Genomic DNA, 12,524 nt, shown 5'->3' with positions numbered 1-12,524 from the left:
AAAGCAGCACAGTGCTTACCTTTTTCCAAATTCATCAAATAAAAGAAATACCATGCCTGACAAACTTGTTCCTTTCTAAAACAAAAGCCTATGGATTATATTTATATGGACCAACAGAAGGCTTGTTCTTGTACAATAGAATAGATTTAATGTTAAGGCAAAAGAGTTTGCCTGATACTGAACCAACTCTAGCTATCACAATAATCACGTGCTTTTGCTTCCCTTGTCCTTTGCTTGGAAACTAAATGAAACTGTAATATTGCACAGAGGTCAGTTAGCTCAACAGCTAAATAATCCTTAGGAATTGATGGTTAAATCCAACCCCCACTTTAACATGTGATTGCTCCTGTAGGGCTCTTTAAATAAACATTGGAGAGAAACTAAGCAGTATCCAGGGAGGTGGGGGAAGTTGGTAGGATGAATGTTAGCAGTGATCTTTGTATCTCAGGATAGGGTCCTGCCCAAGTACTGCATGAAACATGCGCAGGATGTACCAGAAAGCAGGTAATTTGGTCAATAACTAATTAGACAGACATTGAAATGTTTGTTACTGTCTGCAGAAAGGAGGCAAATTTAATTCATTGAGTAGTTTGCCTTTCATTTTTCAGCTCACTCTAAGTTGGTTGCATGTTTGTTTTCTTCTGTCCAATTAACTTGCCTGTTTTGTTGCTACCTCTAATTCCAGGTTTCTTACTAATTCTACAGTGACTTTAGATCAGGATGTTTCCTAAACATTTAAAAGGTACAAGCTACACTCTCGCATGCAGAGATGAAATTAATATTTTGGATCAATACAACACACTTATTTTAAATAAAAAGAGAAAATGTTTTATGTACTCTGGCAACATCTGTGGAATGGGAAACCGAGTTAACATTTCCAGACAAGTTACTTTCTTTCCCCCAGACCTAATTGTTCCCAAAACTTGAGCATTTTCACAAACAAAACAGAAATTGATGAAAAAAAACTCAGCAGGTCTGACAACACCTGTGCAGAGAAAGCAGGGTACTGAAGAAGGGTCACTGAACCTGAAATATTAACTCCGCTTTCTTTACACAGATGCTGCCAGACCTGCCGAGATAATTTCTGTTCTTGTTTCTGATTCCCAGCATCTGCAGTTTTTTTTTGTTAAACTTTTTCAGCTGGATCAATCTTAACTTTTCGTGTGTTTCTGCTGCTTTTAGATTATCCAAAGGTTCAGAACAGCAAGGAAAATCCTAGTTTTAATGTAAAGAACAAACTGAAGAGTGTCACCTTACATTTACCTATTGATGTGTAATTATCACAGATTGTGTACCCAAGCAATGCTTTCACTTAAAGCTGCTAATCAGAGTTGTCTTTATTTAAATTACAAACTGTAACCCGATGCCACTTTCGAGTCAGTTGGAAGTTCTTAAAAGGTAATGGAACATTAAAAAGTTGTTAGTTAATTAATTGCATATATTTGTTCTTGTATTAATTGTGCTTCTTTAAGGAGCAATGGTACCTGCCTGCAGTAAGCTTAGCACTTTAAAATGCTATAATTAAGTTGGCATTACTGCAAATAGATAATAGTTAGACTTATATTTTAAGTAGATAATTATATAAATATTTGAAGCACCAAGGACTGTGGATCCAGCACAAATAGGTGCTGGTGCGAGAGTGAATAGCTGAAAATGTGTTGCTGGAAAAGCGCAGCAGGTCAGGCAGCATCCAAGGAGCGGGAAAATCGACATTTCGGGCATGAGCCCTTCTTCAGGAATGAGTGTAAATATCAAACCAAAATCAGGGTTTTGCTATGCCTAATGTAGGAAGCATTCAATGTGAAAAGTGTTTCAGTTACAATCCATCTTACAAAATTCCTTCAATTATTTCTGACGAGCTCTAAAGTGTGACCTGAGGTCCCAATGTTGGACTGGGGTGGACAGTTAAAAATCTCACAACACCAGGTTTTCATCCAAGAGGCTTGTTTGGAAGCACTAGCTTTCAAAGTGCTGCTTCATCAGGTGTTTGTGCTCTAAATAAGCTCTAAAGTAGGAATATCACTTTAATGGTATAGCGTAACAGTACAGAAGCTCTAACAAAATGTGCTGTGGAACAATGATTGCTTTTACAAAAGAGCATTATCCTGTATTTAATTGTGTTGTGGCTTCCTGATTTATGAGGGCTCCTTTCTGGCAATAACAAAGCACAAAACATTAAAATAGTTGTATATCTCAATTGTGCAAAATTAGAGAACAGTGCAAAATTGAGTGACATGATTTCTTTGGTTAATGATTTTTGTTTTTTAAAAAAAGTGCTCCTGTAAGTGATTTTTGACATCTCTTTCTGACTTGAATGTAAACAACAAGAATAACTATGACTCTAAAATAACTAATCACTGTGTACATTCTGTTAGGTATTGGACACAGCATCTTGTTCTGTGTATTTCTCCAGAATGTATTGAGGTAATCATCAAGTTCAGCCAATTACTTGGAAAGAATTCTTATGTCATGATGCAACACTTTATTGATCTTGGCTTCTCTATGCAGTGCCAACAAAGGTCAGCTATTAATTTCTAAAAATGAAGACTTGCAACAGCTTCTAAATTCCACCATTTCTGCACTGAAACAGGTCACTGGCAAACTTGAGTTTTAATTATTTTCACTTATGTAGTCTTTCCTTGCATATCAGTAACTTGTCCCTAATTGTCACTTTTTTTTTGTTCTGAGACTGGCAATACTCGCTATTGGAATTGTGGGTTCAATCTTCAATCTTTGTGATAGTTATGGGATACCTCTTACACAATGTACACACTTAATAATATTATTATTATTATTAATAATATTATCAGTAGTAGTAACTCATATCTTTAAATGGAATATTATGCATATATATTCAGCTTAATGTTTCCAATTTATCTTATTACTTAGATGTGAGAACAACAGCAGATGCTTTTGGAGGCATTCCACAACCACCCCTATATGGTTTGCACCCACCACCTTACTCTGCGGTATGCATCAAAAATCTATTTCTACTGTATCAATCTTATTATAATACTTTGAAGCAATAGAAAAGAAATCCAGCTTATTTTTTTCCTTTGCAGAACCATTGATAGTAACTAAAATATTTAAAATGTGCTTTCATAAAAATAAGGATGCAACTTTTCACATTTCACTAATTCTATTAATTAATTCAGGATGGAACTCTCTTGGGGATTCCCATTCAATTTCAATCTAATATTTAAGATTGATGTATTGATATATAAGATGTATAATTATGCAGTAAATTATTTTATATTCAGGTGAGCTTCCAGAATTTAGTTTTTAGGTGAAATCATGTAAGGGTAATAAAATAATCTCCAATGTGTTCCAAGCATTCTTCTCATCCTAGCTGCATGCATAAAGACATAGCTGTAACTGTAACCATTGATAAATAATTTGACAAAGTAAAGACTCACCTGATTAACATGAATATTCAGATCACTAATAAATTAGTCATTGTCTTTTGTTTTGGAGGTACAACTTTCCTTTCAGTATCTCTGACTCAGATTGATAAAAGTGATGTAGAAATACCATCATTTCTGGTTCTTCAGCAGCCCACTTGGAATCAGTAAAAAAAAACTACTGGAGACTGATCAAACAAAAAAGAAGAAAAAAAAAATTGAGCATTAGATATTAGTGGCTTCACCAGATGTGATTTTGGCAGGTTGGCATGTAACATAGGGCAGGAGGCTTATGACCTAACTCTGATAAGGTGGAGATGGGCAAACAAAACCTGAAGTCAGCAAATAAATAATTAAGGGCCAAAGAAACTTGTTAAAAGCTCAATTAACTAATAAGCATTACACAGCTCATCCCATCACATGGTCTGCATGGGCAGGCCCCTGCTAAAACAAAGGTTTACAAAGTGACATGAAGAAATGTGAAAATGCTGTATTCTTTGACACACAGCAGCCCCCTACCTTCAGACTATGATCTACACCCCAACACCTTACAACTGAGCTTTTGATGTTGCTGTGACTACTTGAGCATCTTTCCCAGTGGGAAACAGAAGTCTGACTCTGCAGCACATCAGCTCATGCGCTGCTAATTATGGCTACGGGAAACAGGCTTCATTCCAGCCCCTGCCAACCTTCCTTCTGGTTGTGGGGTGGGGGCGTGGAGGCCTGTCCTTCTCTTCCCCCTCCCCGCCGCCAAAAACCCCATTCTTGTTGTAGCTTACCCTGAACATGACTGTTTTGTGAAGTTGGAAGAAACATCAGTTCTCTTCCTGTGTTTGTAAAATTCCTGCAGGCTATTTGCCAGGAAACCCACGCCCCCATGTGACCTGGTCCTTACCCTGTTCATGAAGTAGGAACAGATCCAAGCAGAGTCCAGAACTGGCAGGTTAAAAGGCCCATCTCTATTTTAAAGAAGAACTCTTGAATCTGATAGTAATTACAGCTTTTCCATTAAAACTGCATCTTCTGAACACTTTAAAACAAAACCCTTGCCTACACCTCCTTTGCTCCCCCAGGCCAGCCTGACCCCTTTGTAAACCTCATCAGCCACATCATAGCAGCTAAAAACTATTGACTATACCATAGACCCCCAAGCAAACAACTAAACTCCCCACATAACTTTATAAACAATAGAAAAGACAATAGTTAGGCACTTGGATGGTAGCAAAGAGCACATATAGCTCCCAGAGTAAACATACAGATTTATGAATTAGCACAATTGTGGATATCTAGGCTGAATATCTAAAAGCAATGGGGAATTATGGAACACTTACGTTTGGGTCTGAATTATGCTGGCCAACTATGGACAGGAAATACAAACATGGTTCTGTAAATAAATATTGCCTTTGGCAATATACCCACTGCCAATCCATCTATTCCCTTTACAATTCTGGGAAAGTGTTTCCACCTGCCACTGGCACAATTGAGGCCCTGCATGTTTACCTCCGAGAGTTGTTGCTGAGTGAATGTGGAGAATCCCTCTTTCCAGAGCTCCTGTGTCAATTGGAATTCCCAATCCCACAGTTTTCCCCTCTATGTCTACCCTGCCCTCTTACCCTGTCAGCCTGGCTTCAGTACAAACTCAGACTCACCCATATGTTTGTATCCATCGCTAAAAGTAATCTCTTCAGCATAGTTGCAGGACTGGCGCGGCCACGACTCTTCCCTAGCACTGTTAGTCATCAGCTGGTTGGCAGGTCTGAGATCCTGGTCATTGTCTTCAAGATGGATAGAACTCCTGCCTCATACTAATTAAAGTCCATCATCCAAAAATAATAAAGCAGTGTGAACCATTTAGGTGGAAATTGGCTTGTCCCTGAAATTTATTCAGAGATCAGGGAGACATCCTTAGTGCAGCATCTAGCCCTTGATTATAATACTACCTACCCTTTCAATAGATAAGAATATATTCTACCTTGTTGACTCATCTGATGACTTCTCAATTAAAATGTCAATCTTTTAATTTACTGCTATTTAATTGCAGCTGCAGCAATCTGACAAACACACTATTCACCTCTTTCAATCACAGCACTGTCATGAAACAAATACAGAGAAAGCCTGAGAAACTCAGCAGTGCCTGTGGAGAAAGAGCTAAGGTTTCTAGTCTAATATGACTCTTCTTTAGAATTGCAAGGAGTTGGTAAAAGGTGGTTTTTGCACTTTTGACGGGGCAAGAGGAACAAATGGTGTGGAAGCCCTGTGCAAAAGACAAAGGTGTTGGTAATTGAAAGAGAAATAGAGATATAAAATGGGTGTAAATTAAGCTGCAAAAGGGAAAGAGTCCTCTTCGCTGAGAGGAAAATAAATAAGTCACAAATAAGATAAGCCCGTGGTTTGGTGGAGGACTGGTTCTGAAGTTGTGTAATTCAGTACTGAGTCTGTATGCTGTAAAGTGTCTAAGTAGAAAATGAGGTGTTGTTGCTTGAGTTTGTTGTTGTGCTTTGTTGGAACATTGAGGCAGGGCCAGGACAGGGAGGTTAACATAAGAGGAGTAATGTGGTTTATTGAAATAGCAAGCACATGGGAGATCATGGTGATTCCTCTAGACAGTAAAGTGGTCACCCTGTCTGCATTTGGTCTTAACAATGTAAAGGAGACCACACTGTGAGCAGCAGATATAGTAGACTAAATTGAAAGAAATCTAAGTAAAATGCTGCTTCACTTGGAAGGTGTGTTTGGAACGTTGGAGAGTGAAGCGAGAGGAGGTGAGCAGGTAAGTGTTGCACTTTCTGCAATTTCATGGGATAGAGAGTGAGGAAGTGTTAGGACTGATGGAGTGGATCAGGGTGTTATAAGAAATGGTACCTGCAGAATGCTGACTGTGAATGGAACATTCACTGGGTACCAGCTGCTAAAATGGAGGAGATTGCAAGGATGAATGCAGAGGAAAGTTGGCTGGAAAGCGAGGATGAAGGGAACCCTTCTTTGTTCTAGGAGGGACAAAATGTGGAGGCAGAAGTGTGAGAGAGAGGTTAAATATGGCAGGGCGCCCTGCCAACCACAGTGGGGAGGAGGAGTTCTTGGTTGAAGAGAAAAAAGATCATGTCAGAGCCCCCCTGGTGGCAGGTTGTATCATCAGAGCAGATGTAATTTGCAGGAGCCTGTATTTGGGGTATAGTCCGATAACTGTATGTGACTCTGTCAGCATATAATGGATATTGGTGGGCAGTCTATCTTCAGAAATGCAAACAGAAGTCAAGAAAAGGGAGAGAGGAGTCAGAGATGGACCAGGTGAAGATGAGAGAAGGATGGAAGTTGAAAGCAAAATGGATGGATTTCTCCAGTTCCAGACAAGAGCAGGAAGTGGCACCGTTGCCATCATCTATGTATCAAAGTGAGTTGGAGGTGAGGCCAGAGTAGGACTGGAACAAGAAATGTCCTGCATAGCCCACAAAGAAATGGGCATATCTGGGATGCATATGGGGGCACATGGGCAGACTTTTGACTTGGGGAAAATGAGATGAGTTAAAGGAGAAGTTGTTGAAAGTGAGAACAATCTTTGCCAGGTGAAAGAGGATGGTGGCGGATGAAGACTGTTCAGCCTTCCTTTCAAGAGAGAAGCAGAGAGCCCTCAGACCATCCTGATGGGAAATGGCATGTAGAGGAAGTGCACGTCCATGAAGAAGAATTGCAGCATGATTCAATGGTGGAATCATAATCCAGGACATCGGAGAATGTGTCTGAGAATTGGCATTCAGCATCAGCAGGTTTGATAACAAAGTCAAGATAGAACCCAAGAGAATGGAATGCTGCAAGTCCAGAGGGAAACAGGTTGGATTAGCTGAGGAGAGCAGAGAAATTAAAAAAGCCGATGTCACATCATTGAAGAGAATAATGAAAGAGATTACCATCATGACTTACTTTATTGGACACATACAACTCCGGTTACAGTATCTTGCTATGAACTGTATAGGAGGTTGATGTCATCAAGGTTAATTATTTCCATGCACGACAAACAGGAAATTAATTTAATGTGATAAAGCAAGTAATTTCCAATTATAGAAAATTTTGTTTATTTCATTCTTTGATTTCTTCTAGATTTCGTCCCCCAATCCCTCTGTACTTCAGACAAATGAAAACTATGCTCCTCCTGGATATCAACCCAACTACCCTGCATCTCCACCATACTCACCATATCCAACATACCCAACAGCACCACAACCCTCAAATGCTCATCCACAATATGCTGGCTATCAGAATCCAGTTGTTGCAACATCTGTGGCTTTTGCTGCACAGAATACTGGTGCTGCAGCTGCTGCTCCAATTTTATCTGACTTTGTCAACCAGCAGCATCCTACTTCAGTTCGTGTCTTCAATACACAAAGTACTGCATCAACATATGTTGTCAACCAGCAGCAACATGGATCAACATATGTTATCAACCAGCAGCAAATTGCACCAACATTTGTTGTTAATCAGCAACATCCTGCAGCACCAGTGGTTCTGATTCAGTCTGGTAATGTTGCAGAAGGAAATCGTATAACCAGAGGTTATCCAACAGAAATGACCCTTCAACAATCTGCACAAAATGTATCCAAAGCTTTAGCAAATATTGCCTTGTCTGATATAGGACGTGCAATACATTCTTCAACAAGAAATAAGGTATACAAAGTTGCATTGCATTGCATTTAATATTTACTTGTCAGACATTTCTTCTTTTCAATCTTATGCTTCAAAAACACAATGTAAGTTCAAATTCATTGGCATTTTAAAAGGGTTTTTTAAAACATTATTACCTATTTGGTTACAGCTTTGTTGTTGAAGATTCAGTCACATTTTGCGTCAGTGTTGTAGTGCTGTACAGTATGGAAATAGACCCTTTTGGTCGAACTCATCCGTCCTGACTAGGTATCCTAAATTAATCCAGTCCCATTTACCAGCATTTGGCCCATATCCCTTCAAGCCCTTCCTATTCATATACCCATCAAGATGCCTTTTTAAATGTTGTAATTGTACCAGCCTCCTCCACTTCCTCTGACAGAATAATGCATCAACTTAAAAATCTTAAGTTTCTTTACAGAGACACATTTAACAAGGGTCAAAAAAGCAGATTTTGAGACGTATAAAAATATTGGATTACAGAGGTGACTTTAAAGAGGGTCTTGATGAAGGAGGAATAATGATGACACCCACGTTTATAGGAGGGAATTCCAGTGGATGGGATTGTACTGCCTAAAGCACAGTTAACAATAATTGAGTGGACAGAGGAAATATGTAGAAGAGGCCAGAGTCAGGAGAAATGGAGGCTAGAGGAGATTGCACAGATGAGGGAGGATCTTCCATAAATATTAATCCAATATCCAGCAAGGGGAGACATCATGTGACGTTGAATTGAAAGAAAATAAAACCTAATAATAATTGTGACTCAAACATGTTTGATAGTGGAAAGGAACCACCAATTCATAGAACCCATTCAAAATATTTCAGTCTCAAATGATTAATAATTTTAAACCTAGTCTCATCTCTTCTGTTCAGACGTCCCATTAAAGATTGCTAATCCTTTGACAATGACATTATTATTACAGCTGTTGGGGAAATAGCAACAAAAAGCCTTTATTCTTTTTTGGATTAGTGGTGCTGGGAAAGCACAGCAGGTCAGGCAGCATCCAAGGAGCAGGGAAATCGACGTTTTGGGCAAAAGCCCTTAATCAGGAATAGAGGCAGGAAGCCTTCAGGGTGGAGAGATAAATGGAGGTGGGGAGAAGGTAGCAAAGAGTACAATAGGTGAATAGGGGTGGGGATGAAAGTGATAGGTCAGAGAGGAGGTGGAGTGGATAGGTGGAAAGGAAGATAGGCAGGTAGGACAGGTGTCCTGGGGACAGTGCTGAGCTGGAAGGTTGGAACTTGGTAAGGTGAGGGGAGGGGAAATGAGGAAACTGGTGAAGTCCACATTGTTGCTCTGGGGTTGAAGTGTTCTGAGGTGGAAGATGAGGCGTTCTTCCTCCAGGCGTCTGGTAGTAAGGGAGCGGTGATGGAGGAGGCCCAGGACCTGCATGTCCTTGGCAGAATGGGAGGGGGAGTTGAAATGTTGGGCCACAGGACGGTGGGGTTGATTGGTGCGGATGTCCTGGAGATGTTCCCTAAAGCGCTCTACTAGGAGGCTCCAATCTCCCAATGTTCTGTTCTTCCTAGCCCATGCCTCAATCAAAAGATGAGCAAAAGGTTTTTTTAATTCTTACTGACTGTTGCAGCCTGTTTTGTTTAAAGTGCAGAACATTTTAAACAAAACATTGATTATGACCGTTACATAGACCATATCCATTCTAACCACCACCCTGAAGAGTATTTCCACCTACTCCATTAATATGTGATTGCCAGATTGCAGAGTAAGGTTGCTGTCGCAAACAAAGTGTGGTCTGTTGAATACAGCTCTCAGATCAAAAGGCTTTGCTAAGTTTAGCTTTCCCACGTGTACGAATCATGCCTTATCTTCTCTCACTGACAAAAATTGAATCTGTTATAAATGGTATAGATTTCCATAACCAGGCAAAAGTGAGGACTGCAGATGCTGGAGAATTAGAGTCAAGAGTGTGGTGCTGGAAAAGCACAGCAGATCAGGCAGCATCCAAGGAGCAGGAGAATCAATGTTTCAGGCATAAGCTATTCATTAGGAAGGGCTTTTGCCAGAAATGTCGATTCTCCTGCTGCTCGGATGCTGCCTGACCTACTGTGCTTTTCGGCACCACACTCTCAACTTTGATAACCAGGTCCTATAGGTCATTTTTTAAACTCTAGAAAAATCCACCCCTTGATTTTGGATGAGCTAAAATTCACAGCACATTCCCTTCCTCATAGTTACTTCATAATGGAATAGGCAAGTTAGAAGTAACAGTAGGTGGGCTGATATAGTAACAGAGATGGGTAATGTTACCAAGTCAGAATTATTGATGGTAAAGAGAAATTGGATTCAAAAGCATAACATGTCCAAGACACTAGGTTATAAACAATCTGAGCCTTAAACAGCTGCAATCAATATTGTGGTTTTAGGATTTAAGTATGCACATGGAAGCAATCCTTGTGTGTGCAGGTGATGTCGCCAAGAGGCACCATGTGAATAGGGAGAGGAGGAGTCAAGGAAAGTCCTTGAGGGACTTCAGATGTATTAGGATGTGGATGTACATTGAAAATTTCATTTCCGAAGGGCATCTCTGGATCTTGTTGCCTCCAGAATTGGAGTTTTCAAAGGAGAGGGGTAACAGTTCCTTTAAGCTTCTTGAGTAGCTTGTGATTGGGCAGGGAGAGCCGGAAGGTGACTTTCCTTAGCCAAAACCTGAACAGCCAGTGTGCACTAAAGAATAGCTATTGGGCCCACTGCTTGGAGCTGCAAAATTTGTTTTTTTTTGCCAGCTAGTGGTTTAGCACTGTTGCAGTCAGCTACCCATTTGATCAGTTTCTGGACACTGATGCTGCTCCTCTTCAAAAGTCCAGCCTCCTCTTTTGTGGAAGGCAGCTGCAAACCCCTTCATACTGCCATCTGAGTTTTGATACTGCTGATCCAGCAGGTAGTTTCCACCTTCTGGCAAAACTAGGAGCCGCTAATTGAGCTCCAAGCTCACCTCTAGTCCAATGAGGGCATTAAGAATATTTTAAGATTGCTTAAAATCTTAATCCTAAACCCATTTGAAAATCCAAATCCAGGTTGTGTCTTTTGACTCGGTGATAACCATCCCTGTGTGTCAGCCATATGGTTGTGGTTTCAAGCTCTACGCCAAAGGAGTGTTCTTTCGAGATCACTCCTGAATCCTGCACATTCTCTACCATGGGCTTTCTTGCCCCTCTCTAACCAGGATTATTTCCAGACTGCTTCCTGCAGTGTCAGTGTGTTAATGGTGTGGCAGGGACCATGTAACCCTGTTTTACTGTATGAGCAGTCATTTCCTGCAGACCTCCCAGATATTTAATCGGACCTGAATATTAATAATAACTGAACATCTATGGATGTGTTGCATAGACTGAATGCTCAGTAGGCAGTGTTCCTGCATGACACTCAACATTGATCCTTTTGCACAGCACTAACATTTTGCACTGCAAGTGGTAGAATATGAATTAGTCTGTGGTTTAAATTTCTTGCACTGAACATCTAATCTCGCAGATGGCTAAGGCCTTTCTTGGGGGAAATGGGTGAGGTAAAAGTGAGTGGAGGTGCAGGTGTACAGCAGACTTGAAATTAAGCACATCCCTGTAGCAATGGTAAACAAACTGGCCACCTTGGGCTGCTCTCATTTACCAGTTAATAACTGAGAGTAGAGAGAAGGTGATAACTCATTCTGTTGGGTCGTAAAAAGATAAATGATGTAGGAAGTGGGGAATTGGCTACTAATGTCTTATGATTTCCTGAATAGATAACTTTATCATGTTAACATTATGTCTCTGTTCTATTTCAGGAGAAGCAAGTAACTGTTACAACTGGAGGAAATCATGTGATCATATACAAGTGAAGGAAAATGGAATTAACTGTAGTGTGTATACACAGCTCGACAAAGAATGTTGCCTTTGTACCATATACAATATGCATAATTGTAAACTCCTGTACTTGTACTAATCAATAAATTCATAGCTTAAAATGCAAGATTTAAGCATAAAATATAAAAGATGTAAAATGTTTGAGATTAGTTTTGTAGTGCTCTGTAATTTCTATCAAGAGATGTAAATTGTAGGACTGTTTTTGCTATAGATTACCTGAGGGACTACACTGTGCAGATAATTTGAATTATTCTATAGGCATTTACCAGTTTTTTTAAAATGCATGTGGACATCGATATCATAAAGCAGATTAAAATTCAAAATCTTCAATAAAAATAATGAATTGTTTTTATTATGAAGAAATAGAGACTTGTCTTAAACTACTCATAATAGGAGAATGCAATTTCAATTGCAACTCAGCAAAGTTTTGAGATAAAGCTACTTAAAATAGAAAATAATGCAAAATACATGACGCAAATGTATTTCAGTCATCAATGTTCTAATTATCCAGTACCTTCCTAGCACTATTGTCTTTCAAAGAGTATTAAACTGTAATTGTTATATACTCATGGGAGTGTAGCTAAATTTAGCAGCTCATGGAGT

General features: G+C 39.7%; 1 protein-coding gene across 1 annotated transcript in view; it reads left to right on the top strand.

Moving 5' to 3' along the window:
- LOC132816072 (DNA-directed RNA polymerase II subunit RPB1-like) overlaps positions 1 to 12,240 on the top strand; it is a 37,175-nt gene extending 24,935 nt beyond the window's left edge. The window contains exons 2-4 of the mRNA XM_060825501.1: positions 2,890 to 2,969; positions 7,497 to 8,060; positions 11,843 to 12,240. Coding sequence (XP_060681484.1) covers positions 2,890 to 2,969; positions 7,497 to 8,060; positions 11,843 to 11,896 — 698 coding nt within the window. The 3' untranslated portion in view covers positions 11,897 to 12,240. The remainder of the gene's footprint in view (positions 1 to 2,889; positions 2,970 to 7,496; positions 8,061 to 11,842) is intronic.
- Positions 12,241 to 12,524: the final 284 nt, after the last annotated feature.

This window comes from Hemiscyllium ocellatum, chromosome 5, assembly GCF_020745735.1.
Source record: "Hemiscyllium ocellatum isolate sHemOce1 chromosome 5, sHemOce1.pat.X.cur, whole genome shotgun sequence".
In the NCBI taxonomy this organism is placed as follows: Eukaryota; Metazoa; Chordata; class Chondrichthyes; order Orectolobiformes; family Hemiscylliidae; genus Hemiscyllium; species Hemiscyllium ocellatum.
Note: the sequence above shows the minus strand (reverse complement) of the source record. Positions and strands in the feature narration are given on the sequence as shown.